This window comes from Taurulus bubalis, assembly GCF_910589615.1.
Source record: "Taurulus bubalis genome assembly, chromosome: 6".
Lineage (NCBI taxonomy): Eukaryota > Metazoa > Chordata > Actinopteri > Perciformes > Cottidae > Taurulus > Taurulus bubalis.
This window is the reverse complement of record NC_136594.1, coordinates 3580991-3600119: the sequence shown is the minus strand read 5'-3', so window position 1 is coordinate 3600119 and position 19129 is coordinate 3580991. Positions and strand designations below refer to the sequence as shown.

Sequence of the window (19129 nt, the reverse complement as noted above, 5' to 3'; positions counted from 1 at the left end):
AATCATTTTTATAAAGGCCATAATGACTATAATGTTTTAAAATGTTATGTTGAAAAATGTGGGATGCACTAGGCTACCCGTTTCAGCTGCATACATGCCCATTTAAAATTATCACATTTTATTACAATGCAAATACATTAAAGTACCATATGTGTACTACTGAGCATTAACATGCGTTTCATGGAGCGGAAGACATGACAACTAGTTGCCTATAAGTATTGTAATAGTGCAAAATAGGCGACGGCGGCGACTCCGACACAAACACTTAAAGCTGTGGTTCTCAAACTTTATCTGTAAATAACATAATTGTGTGACTCATCTGTGCTTTTAACAGAATAAAGAAAATTGCAATCACATGAGAGCAACTCCGGTTGCTCTCATGCGAGGAGTCTATTAGGAGTATTTGTACTTCGTTACTTGACACCTCTGATATTGACGTATACTACACATATTCCAGAGGGTTTAGTTGACTAGTACACAGGAAACGTCCCTCATGTGTGAAGCTCGTTGCCTTCAGCTGTAAATGAGCGACTCCTGAGAGGATCACAGGCTCAGAAGAAGAGGAGACCGAGTGTATTTCACTACAGTTTGGACTTTTCATACATATACATACATTTGTACTTCGTCCCCCGGCCCTTGATCCTTCCCAGCTGTGAGAGAAACTCCTCCGTTACCGTTGTTAAATCCCTAAAAAGGACCAGACTCCTGAACAAGCAGCTATACGAATCCTTTCCTCCCCATCACGTCTGGTATTCCTCTTTGGGGAAGTGGACCATAACAGACTAGCTAAAAGCTAACGAGACAATGCAGTTAATGTAATGCATTGTGGGAAATATCTTCTGTTTTCAAGCCCGTCTTTGAACCGCTGATTGAGCCTGAAGCAACACGTCTCATCGCTGCTCATCTACGTCATCAAATGACTCGTGTCTGCTGACTCAGCGAAGCCTCTGACGTCCCTGAACCGCTGTGATATAGGACTTCCCTCCTTGATTCTGCTTCATCCTCCCCTCCTCCTCCTCCTCCTCCTCCTCCTCCTCTTCCGTCTCATCTCCTGCCGGCTGCAGCCACGAGTCAACGAGTACATGGATGAATGAAAAAGAGCGGCTTCCCCCAGAGGGAGGGAGTAGGGCTCAGCCGCCAATCACTCCCCTCTGAGGCAGAATGCCCTTCCTGGTGTCATGGCTGCTTCAGGGTGACCTTCTCTAGTGACCTTTATGTTTGCATTGATTCAGTGTCTCTGCTGACAGAGACTGCTGACACACAAACCCAACAAACACCTTCTTCATATCAGCCAGAGGACAAAAAGTGCCCATTTGAGGATGATTGAAAGTCAGTAAACGATTACACTAACCTGACTTTAATTGCAGTTTTCAAACGTGGACGATTTAGTTCTCTGGGTTTTTGAGCTTTGGTCGATATGTGATGTCTTTATCTTTATTTATAAGTTGAGACGGACAACTGTACTTATTTTCCGACACAAACAACTCATCAGTTAGTTGAAAACATACTGGAGGCATTTAAATAATAATAGAAGCGTGGGTTGCAGACGTAGCTGTGGAGATCCATGCAGAGTGTGTCATCAGTGTTTATTTTTAGGGTTCAGAGCTTTGATGTCCTTCTCGCGGACGTTTCAGATGTGACACGCGCACGGGGGAAATGGCAGGGAACCAAACTAGCGTCATCTCTGTGACCGGTGCGAGATCCAAGATGGCCGCCCTCATGCCGCTGGGTTACATGTAACCCTTCCCCTCGGAAATTAAATCTGCCCTTTCTGCTGCAATTCGACTGGAAATAAAACCACCGTCCCAGCTGGAAGACTTCATCTTTTACCGGTGAACATTTCAAACGAATTGTCAAGGTTTCGAACAGGATACCAGACGAGGACAACGTCGCCTCCACACCGACGCCGACAATCCGCCTCAAATCACGCCGTTCTAGACGTCCCGAGATGTTTTGCTTTCAAATGACAATAAACTCTCCGGACTGGAGGCGAGGATTGCTCTTGTTGAAAGGCTCCACGGAGAATTCCAGCAGCGCAAATAGCCCGTAACCCAGGAAACGGCTCCCTCCCTCCAGCACGGCGCTACTCGGCTAAAGAAAACAAGACGTGGAGAGTAAAAGCCACTCGATCTAGAAGCTTCCGCTGGAGAGACAATCTCCTGTTTTTGGCTCCTCCGGTATCCCAGAACAGCTGATCAAGGAACGCATGACCACTCACCTCAAAATGTCCCCGGACACAGGTCAGGACGTCACATTCCACCTATTGCACCCAGAAAGTGAAGCACCAGTAACAAGCGGCCACGTCCCGTCGTTGCAAAACCCTCGAAACACAAACAGCAGGAGCGACGTCACGGCAACAACCGAAAGGGATCGGACTCTGGACTCACGAGGAACCGGGACGCTGCTGGAGTCCCAGACAGGATCCAGACATGCCGGTTATAAAGTCATCTGAGGCCATAAGTTGAACATTGATGGCAAATAAAAACAATAACAACCCTGGCTTCTTAAAGTCCACCCACACACACACACACACACACACACACACACACACACACACACACACACACACACACACACACACACATGCACAAACACATTTCCTTCATGCACAAACACACTCATGCACAAACACACACATGACAAACACACTCATGCACAAACACACACATGCATGCACAAACACACTGATACACAAACACACACATGTCAAACACACACATGCACAAACACACTCATGCACAAACACACACATGACAAACACACACATGCACAAACACACACATGCATGCACAAACACACTCATGCACAAACACACACATGACAAACACACACATGCACAAACACACACATGCATGCACAAACACACATGCACAAACACACACATGCACAAACACACATGCACAAACACACACATGCACAAACACACTCATGCACGGACAAACACACAAATGCATAAACACACACGTACACTTGCACAAACACACACATTTCCTTCATGCACTAACACACACATGCACAAACACACACACCACACACACACATACACACATGAACGCACATTTCCCTCATGCACATGCACAAACACACACATGCACAAACACACGTACACATGCACAAACACACACATTTCCTTCATGCACAAACACACACATGCATAAACACACACATGCATAAACACAGACATGCACAAACACACACATTTCCTTCATGCACTTGCACAAACACACACATGCACAAACACACACATGCATAAACACACACATGCACAAACACACACATTTCCTTCATGCACTTGCACAAACACACACATGCACAAACACACACATGCATAAACACACACATGCACAAACACACACGTTTCCTTCATGCACTTGCAAAAACACACACATGCACAAACACACACATGCATAAACAGAGACATGCACAAACACACACAACACACACACACCCATACACACATGCACACACATTTCCCTCATGCACATGCACAAACACACACATGCACAAACACACACGTACACATGCACAAACACACACATTTCCTTCATGCACAAACACACACATGCATAAACACACACATGCACAAACACACACGTTTCCTTCATGCACTTGCAAAAACACACACATGCACAAACACACACATGCATAAACAGAGACATGCACAAACACACACAACACACACACACCCATACACTAATGCACACACATTTCCCTCATGCACATGCACAAACACACACATGCACAAACACACACATTTCCTTCATACACATGCACAAACTCACACATTTCCTTCATGCACAAACACACACATGCATAAACACACACATGCACAAACACACACATTTCCTTCATGCACAAACACACACATGCATAAACACACACATGCATAAACACACACATGCACAAACACACACATTTCCTTCATACACATGCACAAACACACACATGCATAAACACACACATGCACAAACACACACATTTCCTTCATACACATGCACAAACTCACACATTTCCTTCATACACATGCACTAACTCACACATTTCCTTCACATGCACAAACACACTCATGGACAAACACACCTATACACACATGCACACACATTTCAGAGTAAAAATGGCTCTGTACTATTTTGTTTAAATGAGCCCCAGCGCCCCTAAGAACTGAAATATGACTTACTTATGGATGACGTAATATTCCACACGGCCTTGCTTGGTGTGTTTTGGTGCATCTGCTTGAGCAGAGCCCCTCTGTTGTGGAACCAGAGGCGTTCAAAGTCCAGGAAGAAAGTTAGGCTTGTTGGTTCTCAGCAGACCTAAATCTACGGTACACGAAATCTGCACTAAATTAATTACCAAAAATATTTAACTTCAAATCAAAATCAAACTTTGCAGAGACACTGTAAACACATAGGGATATTTTATCGTAGAAATAAAGCGATGATATGCATAATTAAAAAGAGGAAATACATCCTGGAAGCTTATTTCTTTTCAAAACGTATTATTTATTTATTTTCTTTCCTGTGTTCTATCATCAACCAATAAACCAGTACCACATATACTGCTATATGAACCTCTTAACTCGTCTCACAAGTGTTTTCTGTATATTATACCTTTTGAAATGAAATGATTCAAATAGCCTTGTGGTTGAGGAGATATTCTGTATTTAGTATGGGGATGAAAACCAGCTCTGTAAGCTGGACATGTGAAGATATCTGGCTCCTGATCAACGTGTCCGAACCACAACAACGACCACGTGGAAGAAGAAGAAGAAGAAGAAGAAGAAGAAGAAGAAGAAGAAGAAGAAGAAGAAGAAGAAGAATCCTCTGATCTGTTCGTTATCATGTAACAATAATAAAGGAATTTCTCCTCATTACAAACAAATAGAAAAACAAAAGCATGTTTGAAATGCCGGCAGCTGTTAGTGGAAAAGCTCAGAGTGAACGTGGACTTCCTGCTCATCATATTATTATCATATTATCATGCTCCAATAATCTCTTTTATCCACACTGCAAACATGCTGGGGCCCGAGGGAGGAGACACACACACACACACACACACACACACACACACACACACACACACACATACACACACACACACACACACACACACACACACACACACACACAGGGGCTGGATGAAGTAATGAGAGTACAATACACAGCGCTGTAAATAAACAGCAATTAGTTGAAGCTCGTAATGTTTTGGATTCAACTTGTGTGTGTTTGTGTGTGTTTGTGTGTGTTTGTGTGTGTTTTTTTCAGGCGGCTCGCTGTGATTCGACTCTGCAGTGAAAATAAGAGAGTAGGGGTCAAAGGTCAAAGCAACACCTCCCAGTACAAGCGGGATGAATGGGATTTAGTTTCAAAGATCCTGAAAAGGTGCTTTAAATGTTGCAGACGAAAGATTACTCTCATGGTGGATATTATTTTAGGAGACGTTGGTTCTTCGTGGCATAAAAGCGTCGGGGAAAGATTAACTTCCTCCACTTTGATCCAGTTTTTACAGTTTGACGTTGTAAAGTTTATCATTGATTATTTTCGGCCAAAATCCCAAACAGTTTGAAGGGACCTGTTTCCTGTGATGTCAATAAGTAAGAGACCGGAACCACAAACCAGATTTATTTTCTCCACATCAGCTGATCATCTGCAGCCACTTCTAATAAACAGCCACCAGGTGGCAGCACCAGACAGAACATCACCAAACTCTAAAGAGGAGGGAACAATTTAAAAGATGTGGAGATGCACCAGTGAAGATGTGATCTAGTTTCACTACGGGACATGTAGGATCCAGTCTTTTTGTAATTAGACCCACAGGAGTACAGTGGTGGAAGAAGTACGGAGAAATATGTTCTCAGCGTTGCAAAATATACTTAAAGTACCAAAAGTTAAAGTACTCATGATTTCAGAATAATATATTACCACTGGATTACAACAATTAATGCATTAAAGTGGAGCTAATCTTATATACTGCCGGGTAGCTGCATTAATAAATAATGATGTACTCATCGTTTTTGTTGTTGTACTGATTATATGAATCTTTAAAGTAACTATACTAATATTGTCAAATAAATAAATAATTTGTAAACTAATGTGCACATTATTATTGTTGTTTATTTATTCATTAGGAGAACCCAAAGACACATGGAGTCAAGTAAGGAGAGGTTTTTAGTGTTTTGTTTACAGTACCCTGCCCAATATATATACAGTGTTTATATATATATATATTTTGATATAAATAATATACATTTATATATATATATATATATATATTTATTTATATAAAATAATATATATAATAATAATACCTTTAATTTATATAGTGCTTTTCCAAATGACAGAGACAAATAGAACAAGAAAAGCATATATATATATATATATATATATATAGAAAGACAATGGAGCAAACAAAACAAACAATCCAAAAATAAAAAGTACAAAATAAGAAAAACTGGAGAAGCTGCAACGGAATTAGTCCTGCAGTGGAGGGTAGGAAGCAGGGGTTAGCAGGTGAAGGGTAGGAAGCAGGGGTTAGCAGGTGAAGGGTAGGAAGCAGGGGTTAGCAGGTGAAGGGTAGGGAGCAGGGGTTAGCAGGTGAAGGGTAGGGAGCAGGGGTTAGCAGGTGAAGGGTAGGAAGCAGGGGTTAGCAGGTGAAGGGTAGGAAGCAGGGGTTAGCAGGTGAAGGGTAGGAAGCAGGGGTTAGCAGGTGAAGGGTAGGAAGCAGGGGTTAGCAGGTGAAGGGTAGGAAGCAGGGGTTAGCAGGTGAAGGGTAGGAAGCAGGGGTTAGCAGGTGAAGGGTAGGGAGCAGGGGTTAGCAGGTGAAGGGTAGGGAGCAGGAGTTAGCAGGTGAAGGGTAGGAAGCAGGGGTTAGCAGGTGAAGGGTAGGAAGCAGGGGTTAGCAGGTGAAGGGTAGGAAGCAGGGGTTAGCAGGTGAAGGGTAGGAAGCAGGGGTTAGCAGGTGAAGGGTAGGAAGCAGGGGTTAGCAGGTGAAGGGTAGGAAGCAGGGGTTAGCAGGTGAAGGGTAGGAAGCAGGGGTTAGCAGGTGAAGGGTAGGAAGCAGGGGTTAGCAGGTGAAGGGTAGGAAGCAGGGGTTAGCAGGTGAAGGGTAGGAAGCAGGGGTTAGCAGGTGAAGGGTAGGAAGCAGGGGTTAGCAGGTGAAGGGTAGGAAGCAGGGGTTAGCAGGTGAAGGGTAGGGAGCAGGGGTTAGCAGGTGAAGGGTAGGGAGCAGGGGTTAGCAGGTGAATGGTAGGAAGCAGGGGTTAGCAGGTGAAGGGTAGGAAGCAGGGGTTAGCAGGTGAAGGGTAAGAAGCAGGGGTTAGCAGGTGAAGGGTAGGAAGCAGGGGTTAGCAGGTGAAGGGTAGGGAGCAGGGGTTAGCAGGTGAAGGGTAGGGAGCAGGGGTTAGCAGGTGAAGGGTAGGAAGCAGGGGTTAGCAGGTGAAGGGTAGGAAGCAGGGGTTAGCAGGTGAAGGGTAGGAAGCAGGGGTTAGCAGGTGAAGGGTAGGAAGCAGGGGTTAGCAGGTGAAGGGTAGGAAGCAGGGGTTAGCAGGTGAAGGGTAGGAAGCAGGGGTTAGCAGGTGAAGGGTAGGGAGCAGGGGTTAGCAGGTGAAGGGTAGGGAGCAGGAGTTAGCAGGTGAAGGGTAGGAAGCAGGGGTTAGCAGGTGAAGGGTAGGAAGCAGGGGTTAGCAGGTGAAGGGTAGGAAGCAGGGGTTAGCAGGTGAAGGGTAGGAAGCAGGGGTTAGCAGGTGAAGGGTAGGAAGCAGGGGTTAGCAGGTGAAGGGTAGGAAGCAGGGGTTAGCAGGTGAAGGGTAGGAAGCAGGGGTTAGCAGGTGAAGGGTAGGAAGCAGGGGTTAGCAGGTGAAGGGTAGGAAGCAGGGGTTAGCAGGTGAAGGGTAGGAAGCAGGGGTTAGCAGGTGAAGGGTAGGAAGCAGGGGTTAACAGGTGAAGGGTAGGAAGCAGGGGTTAGCAGGTGAAGGGTAGGGAGCAGGGGTTAGCAGGTGAAGGGTAGGGAGCAGGGGTTAGCAGGTGAATGGTAGGAAGCAGGGGTTAGCAGGTGAAGGGTAGGAAGCAGGGGTTAGCAGGTGAAGGGTAGGAAGCAGGGGTTAGCAGGTGAAGGGTAGGGAGCAGGGGTTAGCAGGTGAAGGGTAGGACGCAGGGGGTAACAGGTGAAGGGTAGGAAGCAGGGGTTAGCAGGTGAAGGGTAGGGAGCAGGGGTTAGCAGGTGAAGGGTAGGAAGCAGGGGTTAGCAGGTGAAGGGTAGGAAGCAGGAGTTAGCAGGTGAAGGCTAGGAAGCAGGGGTTAGCAGGTGAAGGGTAGGGAGCAGGGGTTAGCAGGTGAAGGGTAGGAAGCAGGGGTTAGTTTCTTTCACAGTTTTTCTCGTAACTTTTCTTAAACTTTCCCAAACTGTTTTTTATTTTATTTTTCTAAATTAAATGTTTACACTCGTCCTCCTTCAGCCACTTTGCAAACACGATGTCAGCACATTGCTCACTGATAAAAGAAACAAAAAACAGGGATATTTTTCGACGCCCCACACTTTGTGGCTGTAAGGATGACATGCAAGTCATGTATGTGATGTCATACATGATGTAATACATGCTTTGAGGGTTTAATGAGGAGGTGACCTTTTAACCGGCCTCCTCTCTTAACTGCACTGTAGTTTGATTTAAAAAAACTCTGCCTCCTGAGTTTCTTCTCCGTGTCTTCAGTCATTTTATTCTTACATACTTGTGTGCATGGAAATAGCCTTGGGGGCCTCTGGTACAGTAAGAATTGGGTGGTATCGCCGTGACGAGGAGGACGAGGGTAAAAATAGCCTGACTGCTGCCCACAAGTGTTGGGCCAAGGAGGACCGGCTGTCTGGAGGAACCTAAAAAGGTCTCACGAGGCTTTCTGCGTTGCCATTTGCCAGCAAATATTGTCAAAAAAGTACTTTATCGCTTCATGAGCGTATGTGAAATTCAAAAGGTGAGGCGACCCTCGTTAATCTCGTTGGAAAAAGGAAATGAATCGCTCGTTACAGTAATGGGCAGACTGGCAAAGTGCCAGCTCAACACTGATTTAAGGGCTTACAAAACCAGTTATTGCTGTGTGTATGAACAGCTTTTCATTTTTGAAACCCAGCCTCGGAGAACTTCAAATATTCTTCTTCTTCTTTTTACCTTTTCACTAAATACCTCAGCAGAAAAAAAAAATCTGAAATAATCCATAAATTGAATAAATACGGCAGATGAAACCTCTAAATAGTGGAATAAAAGTGCAGCTATACGGATGCACACTCTTCATCTCCAAAGTGCAGAATGAGAACCAAAAGATTTTGGGGGTAAATGCTATATATAGTCTTAAGAGCGTCCATACAAGGGGCGGAAGGGGAACGGCATTCCTCCGGTGAGAGGGTAATATTTTTGTTTGCCATCAGCAAGTGCTTCCCAAGCGGCATCAGGCTGGTCTTCCATCGCTTTGCGCTCTTTTAATCTCTTGGGGTAAGTCACTTTTCTTCATTTTCTATTTCAACCGGGAGGATCATTTCACTGGAGAAATACATTTTTGAAAAACTTCCGCGTCGGAGGAGGAGAAGTTATCAAAAGTGCCATAAGTGAAATGTGTTGCGATAATGAATGGCTGTAGATTATCTGTCATCCTGTGTGTGTGTGTGTGTGTGAGTGTGTGTGTGAGAGTGTGTGTGTGTGAGAGAGAGATAAACCGTCCCTGAGCACTACTTCCTCACATAGCAGGGCGTTAAGAGGTGGCTGACCCTCTTTTATCCAATTTGTGTCAGCTTAAAAAAAATTGTTCTTGTGTTGAAATGACGATGACACAGAAAGGAGAAACACACTTAGTCTGACGTTTGGACTCGACAGCTGGTTCAGTGAAATAGTCCTGATTGATTTTAAGAGGCCCTGGTGCGCGGGCTGATCGCTCTCATTTCACTGCACGGTGGGTTTGAATTAAAATAGCGAGAAGGCGTTTTTTCTCCTTCATTTCTCCAGTCGTGGATCGAGCTATTAGCTAAGAGCGAGCTATTCATAGCTGAGCCGTGTGAGGTATGAGGTGAAGCATGTGAAGTGCTGAGTATGTCTGAACGCCCCTCACGCCTCCCAAATGTTGGACTGATAAACTGATAAATATGCTAGTGTGGTATATTTACGTATTCTTTGCATATATCAGTGTTTTAGCCATCAGTGTATTGCTCTAAATATACATTTTTCCACTCTCAGTATCTGTCAAACCTGCATACTGTGAATTTAAATAAACAATGCCGACACTTCTAACAATGTGGATCACAGAGGCGCCGTGTTTAAAGGACTTTTTGCTGTCCCGGCTAACACATGTTTGGTCTCCTCCCCCCTGGTGCTCGTGGCCCAGCTCTCCTTGAAGTGTTCCCGTCATGGCTTCCAAAGTCACAGCTTGGTCTAAGAAGAAGCGCGTGAGCAAAGTCCAAAGTGACTTTGCCTGTCATCACACTCAGTGTGCGCGCAGCAAGCAGACGGCAATGAGGTACGGAGGCTCTTCGCTGCTTTGGTGCCGGTTAGAGCGGCCGATATGTGCAGAGCCGCCGCCGGGTGGTCTTCGTATTCCTGCTGCATACGCGTTCGCTTCCCCGAGCTCGCATAGCTGACGCCTTGTTTATACACAAATACCAGCATAACAGGTTGAAAACTAACACATTCAATATTGTTTGGCCAGTGACTCCTTATATTGACCTGAATATTGGCCCAGAATCAAAAAAGAAATTCCCTGTGGGGTCCCAAAAGCGCTGGAGTACGGGACAAGCCTACAGATGATGCTAGTGCTACAGATGATGCTAGTGCTACAGATGATGCTAGTGCTACGGACAATGTTAGAGTTACAGCTGATGCTAGTGCTATGGGCGATGCTAGAGCTACGGACGATGCTAAATTTACAGATGATGCTAGTGCTACGGATGATGCTATTGCTACGGACGATGTTAGAGCTACAGATGATGCTAGTGCTATGGACGATGCTAGAGCTACGGACGATGCTAAAGCTACAGATGATGGTAGTGCTACAGACATTGCTAGAGCTTCAGATGATGCTAGTGTTACGGACAATGCTAGAGCTACAGATGATGCTAGTGCTACAGATGATGTTAGAGCTACAGATGATGCTAGTGCTATGGCCGATGCTAGAGCTACAGATGATGCTAGTGCTACAGATGATGCTAGTGCTACGGATGATGCTATTGCTACGGACGATGTTAGAGCTACAGATGATGCTAGTGTTACATACGATGCTAGAGCTACGGACGATGCTAAAGCTACAGATGATGCTAGTGCTATGGACAATGCTATTTCTACAGATGATGCTAGTGCTACGAACGATGCTAGAGCTACATATGATGCTAGTGCTACGGACGATGCTAAAGCTACAGATGATGCCAGTGCTACAGATGATGCTATTTCTACGGACGATTAAGAGCTAAAGATGATGCTAGTGCTACGGACGATGCTAGTGCTATGAATGATGCTAGTGCTACTGAAGCTTTGCAGCTTTTGGCTGCTTTTAATACTCGGGTCATAAGAGACGTGTGTGTATTTTTTACTAGATTGCTGCAGACCGCTTCAAAAGCTTTGCCCCCAACCTGGCTCTTGGTTTAGCTCTGCTGTGCAACATCGTTGACACGCTGAACTCGATACACAAGTTGAATGCTGCGCTAGCTTTGTGGAAAATGAAACTCCCCTTTAACTGCCACCACGAGCCAAGCTCACATCACCGGGTCATCTTGTTTTAAAGATGCCATGTTGTCCTGCGGGCCCCTAAACCCGACCTACACCTGAGGCCATGTTATCAGAGCAAGTCTGTCTTTGAAGTTTCCCATGAGAGGCGTTTGATAGACAAAGAAACATGGAGGGCTGAGAGCTGTGATTATTGTTTTTTTTATACAGTATTTTAAACCTTTAAAAGGTTTTAAATGACCTCTTTAATGTCCCTGACCAAATGATTGGCCATGATGAACCTAATTCTGTGGTCTTTGTAAAGCAAATTAGTTGATTTAATAAGAATGGATTTTTCTGAAGGAAACTTTATAGATATCTGATTGTGTTATATTGGCACAAGTATAGTCTTTAGGATTAGCGCCACATTCTGTCAATTCATGTCAATGACAGTAAAAACACAATATCACAGACATGGAGCCAATTATTTGAGAGAACATGGCACTATTTACAAATTCTCGCCTCAGATGGATCTTGGGAGATTTTAACGCCACAACCTGCTTCTGCAACACTAAAACAACCTGACCATTGTCCACTATGGGGGAATGTTCCTTCAATGTCTGCTTCATAACGATGGACCCCCTACCTTGACAGGAAATTCAGCTCCACATCGGCGAGCCAGGTGCAGGCTCAGGCCACAGCGGCGATGGCGGAAGCAACCTATACCATACCGGTGTTCCGGCAGAGGTGAGTTCCCATTGGCTGCCGTCTCGTGTCGGCCGGCTATTTTAGGTGGAACGTAATACCGAACCAGCTTCTCCACTAGCGGACCAGTCGAGACGGCACATTTCTTCAGTGTTACAAGTTCATTTTTCAGTCATGATTGATTATTGTCGTGTGATGATTAAAGAAATAATCTCAAAGATTTTAATTGAAATAGATATCTGTTAATTCAGATGGATCTGCTGGAGCCTGTGGCCCGCTTTTGGAAGCCCTCGCTTTGGCAATATTAGTATTATTGACGCAATTTCCATCATCTAGCGGTGGTTTGGTCTTTGAAGTTGTGTTTAACTGAAGTTGTAGAGCTCATAAAAAGTGTATGAGATATGTTAAATTAACAAAATAAGGCAGATACTACTGCTAAAATGCTTGAATATGATTCTAGCAAATACTTTGTTTTGGATATAGAGAATATCAGCTATTGTTTGATGATATTTCTGAATCCCCAGAGGTTGAATCTAATCTGCAGATGAATCGTATTCTTCCAATTATATACTTCGAAGTTTAGCTACTACTTTACTTTTTTAATGGAGATTAGGTTACGCTACTTTATTCATTCTGGTCACATGACCTCTATTGCTTCTGTCCATCCGGGGAGAGGGATCCTCCTCTGTTGCTCTCCCTCAGGTTTCTTCCCTTTTTTCCCTGTGAAAGGATTTTTACTATCTTTTTTTACTAGTTTTTCCTGACCCAATGTGAGGTCCCGGGACAGGGATGTTATGTGTACAGATTGTAAAGCTCTCTGAGGCAAACTTGTGATGTTGGGCTATATAAAATAAACTGAATTGAATTGAATTAGATCAAAGGGATTGAAGAGACAAATGTCATTCTAAAAAAAAAATGTTCTCAGTTTATAAAGCATGCTAAAAGGACTTAAGGACGCATTGTGTGCGTCACATGATGGATCATGCGTGTGGTTCCTGAGGAGCAGTGCTGAACCTGAGTTGTGTGTTGCAGGACTGTCGATGAGGGAACGGAGGAGTACCAGCGCGTGAGCACCAATGTTGGGAAAGGACTGACTGCGATTCAGGACGAGCTCCACAGGATGAGGATGGCCACCAAGGCCCAAGTGGACAGTCTTGCTATCCAGAGAGAAGTAATGCTGCGTTGTGTTGTTTATACTGTGTATGGAACCAAAAACACAACGTTAAGTGTCATTACATGTAAAAAAGAAAAACTGCCTGATTCTGTCGTCATCTGCATGCCGTCTCCTCCCTGCAGGTTAAAGACATGATGTACAGGAGGTCGGATTTGTTGGACGAAATCCCGAAGATGCCGGACTTCCTGGTGGCGCTGCGGCCTCACACCGTGTGGGAGAAGACCCCCGTGAAGCTGTTCTGCACCGTGGAAGGGAACCCCCGGCCCATCGTCAAGTGGTCAGAACAGTCTTTCATCTGAAACCAATAGAACACCAACCTGTGTTTAGGCCCTTTCCTCGAAAATTGCATACCCAAACTAAAATGGGTGTATCTCTGCAACCACTAAGGCTATTTGAATAATGTTGGGGTTATAATAAAAGGTGCACATGTGAGATGTTGGTCAGATGTGTAAATATCAGTCTATATGTTACTGGTTAAGAGTAAATGAAGATGACACACAGAGAAAAATGAAAAGGTTTCAGGTCCGCCTATAAAAAATCACTTTCAGGATGGTTATTTCTTTGAAATAATGCAGCTGTAAGGTCCAACTCTAACCCAAATCATAGCTCAATATGTGAACATTCTCTAACCCAAATCATAGCTCAATATGTGAACATTCTCTAACCCAAATCATAGCACAATATGTGAACATTCTCTAACCCAAATCATAGCTCAATATGTGAACATTCGCTCAATATGTGAACATTCACTAACCCAAATCATAGCTCAATATGTGAACATTCTCTAACCCAAATCATAACTCAATATGTGAACATTCTCTAACCCAAATCATAGCTCAATATGTGAACATTCTCTAACCCAAATTATAGCACAATATGTGAACATTCTCTAACCCAAATCATAACTCAATATGTGAACATTCTCTAACCCAAATCATAGCTCAATATGTGAACATTCTCTCTGCGAAGGTTGACTTTGATAAAGTGAAGCAGAACAAAGTTAGAGAGGGTTTAGAACAGAGAACATTCAGGCGAGGACTCCAAAATTTGCCAAACCATATATTTCACTTGTATATTACTTATGGTGTTTAATACATCCGAATACAGCAGTTTTGGGCTTTTTTGTTTCATAAAATAAGCTATGATTTACAGTTGTATATAACAATCGCTCAGTCTTGGTTTTTATGAGGTTAGCATACTGTGTTATTTAAGCCAAGTCTCATCATGAAGTGGTGACACTCCTTCTTAAACTTTGCATATACTTGCAGATACAAGTCGAGCTGCGAAACAAATCAAAGAATGTTCACAATGAACTAGATAAACTCTCCATGATTGTTCTTCATGATGGGTTCTTCGTGTTTGTAGACCCCCTTTAATCAAAATGTTCTGCACACCTTCCCAGTTGCCGTCACCTTGTAAATATCTATTTTAGCACATTTCACTATATTGTTGTGGACCATCAGAGAGTCACGTGTCTCATAAATCATGACAGCTGCTGCTTACACCTGTTGCAGGTATAAAGGAGGCGTGCCGGTCGACCGGCTGAGCGCCCCCGGGAAGTACAAGATCGAAAACAAGTATGGAGTCCATGGATTGATCATTAGCAGGTAAAACACTCAGGATACACTTTGATCTGAAGGGGAGGAAGTAACTGTAGTGAAGTCAACTCCCTCCAATGGGAACTATTACTGGATGCAGTTTAGTTATTAATAACATGTACGAATGTAAGAGTTTAAAAGGACACACATAAGAAGACTACAAATAGAAGATGAAGTATAACATGATTTTAAATACGTAGATAGGAAGAATAATAGTATAACATATACTTTTAAAATGTTTTAAAAGACACAGGTGATAAGATTTAAAGACAATGAAATTAAATATTTAAAAAATCAAAAAATTATAGATATGAAGAACTGAAAAAAAGTTTAAAAAGAAGAATAAAAGATTTTAAATATAAAGTTTAAAAAGAATAAGAGTGTAATTTTTTTAAATCAACACAGGTGAGACGATTTAAAGAGTAGGAAATAAAATATTACAAAAGTTTGAAAAGAAGAATACGATAAGAATATGATTTAAAATATATATATTTGAAAAGAAGAATACAAGTATGAATTACATGTTTCAAAAAGAATAATAAAAGAATCAAATCTAAGAGTAGATAGATTAAAAGAGCATAACATAGAATACAAATTAAAAGACAGAAAAATGGCAAAATGAAAGTAATATTTTAGTGCAAATCAAACTTCTTTAATGATCTTTTCTGCGTCAATGGACTTCAACGAGGGGAGAGGGAGAGACGGAAAGAGGGAGAGAGGGAAAGAGAGAGAGAGAGGGAGAGAGGGAGAGAGAGAGAGAGAGGGAGAGAGAGAGAGAGAGAGAGAGAGAGGGAGAGAGAGAGAGAGAGGACGGTCCGGCAGTTTGTCATCTTCAAGACTCCTCAGCTGTTCGTGTCGATGTGCTGACCTTTGCGTCACTCGAGCCACGAATTCCTCTCTCTGCTCTCTCTCTCTCTCTCTCTCCCTCTCTCTCTCTCTCCCTCTCTCTCTCTCTCTCTCTCTCTCCCTCCCTCTCTCTCCCTCTCTCTCCGTCATCACATTACAGAGTCAGCTATCAGACTTTATGTCTCTGATGTTGTAAAAAACATTAAGAATCTTGTCCTTCCGCCCCTCAAGTGAAGAGCTGGATAAGAAGAAGAGCGCAGACTCTTTATGTCCCACTGCAGCTGAGGAAATGGATCGTCTTTTAAAATAGTCCAGTCTGGGGGAGGAGAGGTTACATTTCTTCCTTCTCTTCTTGTCCCAGCATGTGAGATCATTCGTCAAGAGAAGGAAGAGCACGATGACCTGAGGGGTTCTCAGCTGCTATAGAGGAAAGAACATGTTCTAGAAGGAACCCACATGACATGTGAAGCTTGACACGAGCATGATGTGTCTCCTTTAAATATGTATTCACAGGAGACAATCATTATTATGGACTAATAAAAGACACTCAAAGGTTCATCATTCAAAGAGAAGGCTACACACATGACCAGTCCTGAAGTGATACAAACCGTACACAGTTTAATTAGAATACATTAAGTTTCAGAATGAATACAAATCTAATTGAAAACACTGTATTGTATTGAAATACTGAACCTGTATTGGTGTGTTACAGGTGTGCTGTGAGTGACTCTGCTGAGTACAGCGCTGTGGCCACCAACCCACATGGCACGGCTACCAGCAAGGCCACCGTCACCGTGAAGAGTGAGTCTTCATCGCAGTCTGGCTCGGGGACATTTTTATTCAGTTTAATTTATTTAATGTACTTAATTTATTTATTTAATTTAGTTAATTGTATTTATTCATTTAATCTGTTTTATTTCATTATTTATTTAATTGTATTATTTCAATATATATTAATACCATTTTGTATATATTAGCATTATTCACCTGTCATGTTTCTCTATTTATTCATGATTTCTTTTCTTTCACAGGACCATCAGGAGCTGGAGAGTCCAGCTATCTTGGTTTAGGTGAGGAGAGAGGAGAGAGGAGAGAGGAGAGAGGAGAGGAGAGAGGAGAGAGGAGAGAGGAGAGAGGAGAGGAGAGAGGAGAGAGGAGAGAGGAGAGAGGAGAGAGGAGAAAGGGAATCAGGTCTAGACACTACATGAAATGCGTTTCTGGGCCTTTTTTTTTTTGCCTTTTTATTTAACGTTAAATCAAACATATATTATTTTTCTATGAAGAGAAGATGTTTCCTTCAAAGCATCTCTGGTGTTTCTGGCTGATGTTAAAAAGTTTCTTTCCCTCTAGACTGGACTGCAGGAATGTTCAGAAACAGCTAAATTAAATCTCACATAAAGTCCAACTTTTTTTTGATTAGTGGGATGTTATCGTGTTCCCCTTTGCCCAGTGCCCTGTCTGACAGGGTAGTGAGGTGTACATATGTTCCCTTTGCCCAGTGCCCTGTCTGACAGGCTAGTGAGATGCAAATATGTTCTCTTTGCCCAGTGCCCCGTCAGACGGAGATGCATGCCAGTAAGCTGGAGGTCAGCCTGCTGGACCGGTTCTCCGTGAGCTTCGGGACGGAGGGCGGCTCCATGGCTCTGGTGGTCTCCATGGTGGTCGTCCCCGACCTCCCCAACCTGCCGCCCCTGGTCCAGTGGTACAGAGACGGTCAGACATCCTCCACCTCAACAGCATGCTGCTCTCCAGCCTTTCCTTTCCTCTTCTATATGCATTGAACTGAGCCTCTGTTCCCTCCAGATACGCTGCTGGCAGCCGGAGCGCTGGCCGTGATGTCGGTGGGCGGAGGCGCCGCCCGGCTCACGCTGCCTCACCTGGCCAAGGACGACGAGGGCCTCTACACGCTGAGGGTCTTCACCAAGGACGGCACCGCCGAGCACAGCGCCTACCTGTTCGTCTCAGGTAGGACTCCTCCTCTTCCTCCTCTTCTTCTTCTTCTTCTTTTTCTTCTTCTTCTTCTTCTTCTTCTTCTTTTTCTTCTTCTTCTTCTTCTTCTTCTTCTTCTTCTTCCTCTTCTTGTTCTTGTTCCTCTTCCTTCTTCTTCTTCTTCTTCTTCTTCTTCTTCTTCTTCTTCTTCTTCTTCTTCTTCTTCTTCTTCTTATTGTTCCTCTACCTTCTTCTTCTTCTTCTTCTTCTTCTTCTTCTTCTTCTTCTTCTTCTTCTCTGAACCACAGTTTAGAATAAATAGAATGTGAAACACACACACACACAAATTATACTATATATATATATATATATATATATATATATATATATATATATATATATATATATATATATATATATATATATACAATAGTTTGTCCTCAGGAGACGTTACAAAGTGACTAAACTCTTTCCTTTAAAGTGGGGACCATGAAAACAACCAAAGCAAAGACATTTAAATAAAAGTTTAAAAAAGTAACAATTTTATATCAATGCACGCAAGACAATAAAATGATAAAAATGTATTCAAATATAATTACAAGCTATAATAATAGTAGTAAAACATAATTTAATAAAACAACCATAATAACATAGATATGTCTCATCTTGTCTGTATCCCTCCTCCTGTCTCCTCTTCCCTCTTCCCTATATCCTACCTTACGTGTCCTTACTTCCTTGCTCCCTCAGACGCCGCCCCCTCCGTGGCCGGGGCCCCCGGGGCCCCGATGAGCGCGAAGGCCTTCGACGTCAACGCGGACTACGTGCTGGTGGCCTGGAAGCCGCCCAACACCGTCAACGAGGCGCCGATCACCGGATACTTTGTGGACCGGTAACGATGCAATAGCACCATCTATTTAAATATATTAAATATATATAAATATATTCTATATTACATTTATATTAATAACAATCTTCAGTGACTGTTTGATTGTTGGTTGGAGAAAACGTTTCATCCTGTGATGTTTCACTATCACTTTGACATTTAATAGACTTAAATATTGATCAGTCGATAAATATTAATAATATTATTAATATCCATCTGTTGCCTGAATCTCCACTTTACTGGGTGCTTTTTTATCTTCTTCCACCTAAGTGGCTCACAAATGATCCATTAATTTAGCTTTAACTAAACAACATTAAAGCTTA

General features: G+C 43.1%; 1 protein-coding gene across 1 annotated transcript in view; it reads left to right on the top strand.

Annotated features, from left to right (window-relative positions):
• Nucleotides 1-9419: 9419 nt before the first annotated feature.
• The window catches only part of myom2a (myomesin 2a), a 33599-nt gene continuing 23889 nt past the window's right edge, over nucleotides 9420-19129 (top strand). Inside the window, exons 1-11 of the mRNA XM_079219685.1 lie at nucleotides 9420-9478; nucleotides 10362-10493; nucleotides 12326-12418; nucleotides 13409-13547; nucleotides 13673-13827; nucleotides 15065-15157; nucleotides 16707-16795; nucleotides 17026-17064; nucleotides 17543-17707; nucleotides 17798-17959; nucleotides 18671-18812. Coding sequence (XP_079075811.1) covers nucleotides 10384-10493; nucleotides 12326-12418; nucleotides 13409-13547; nucleotides 13673-13827; nucleotides 15065-15157; nucleotides 16707-16795; nucleotides 17026-17064; nucleotides 17543-17707; nucleotides 17798-17959; nucleotides 18671-18812 — 1187 coding nt within the window. The 5' untranslated portion in view covers nucleotides 9420-9478; nucleotides 10362-10383. The remainder of the gene's footprint in view (nucleotides 9479-10361; nucleotides 10494-12325; nucleotides 12419-13408; nucleotides 13548-13672; nucleotides 13828-15064; nucleotides 15158-16706; nucleotides 16796-17025; nucleotides 17065-17542; nucleotides 17708-17797; nucleotides 17960-18670; nucleotides 18813-19129) is intronic.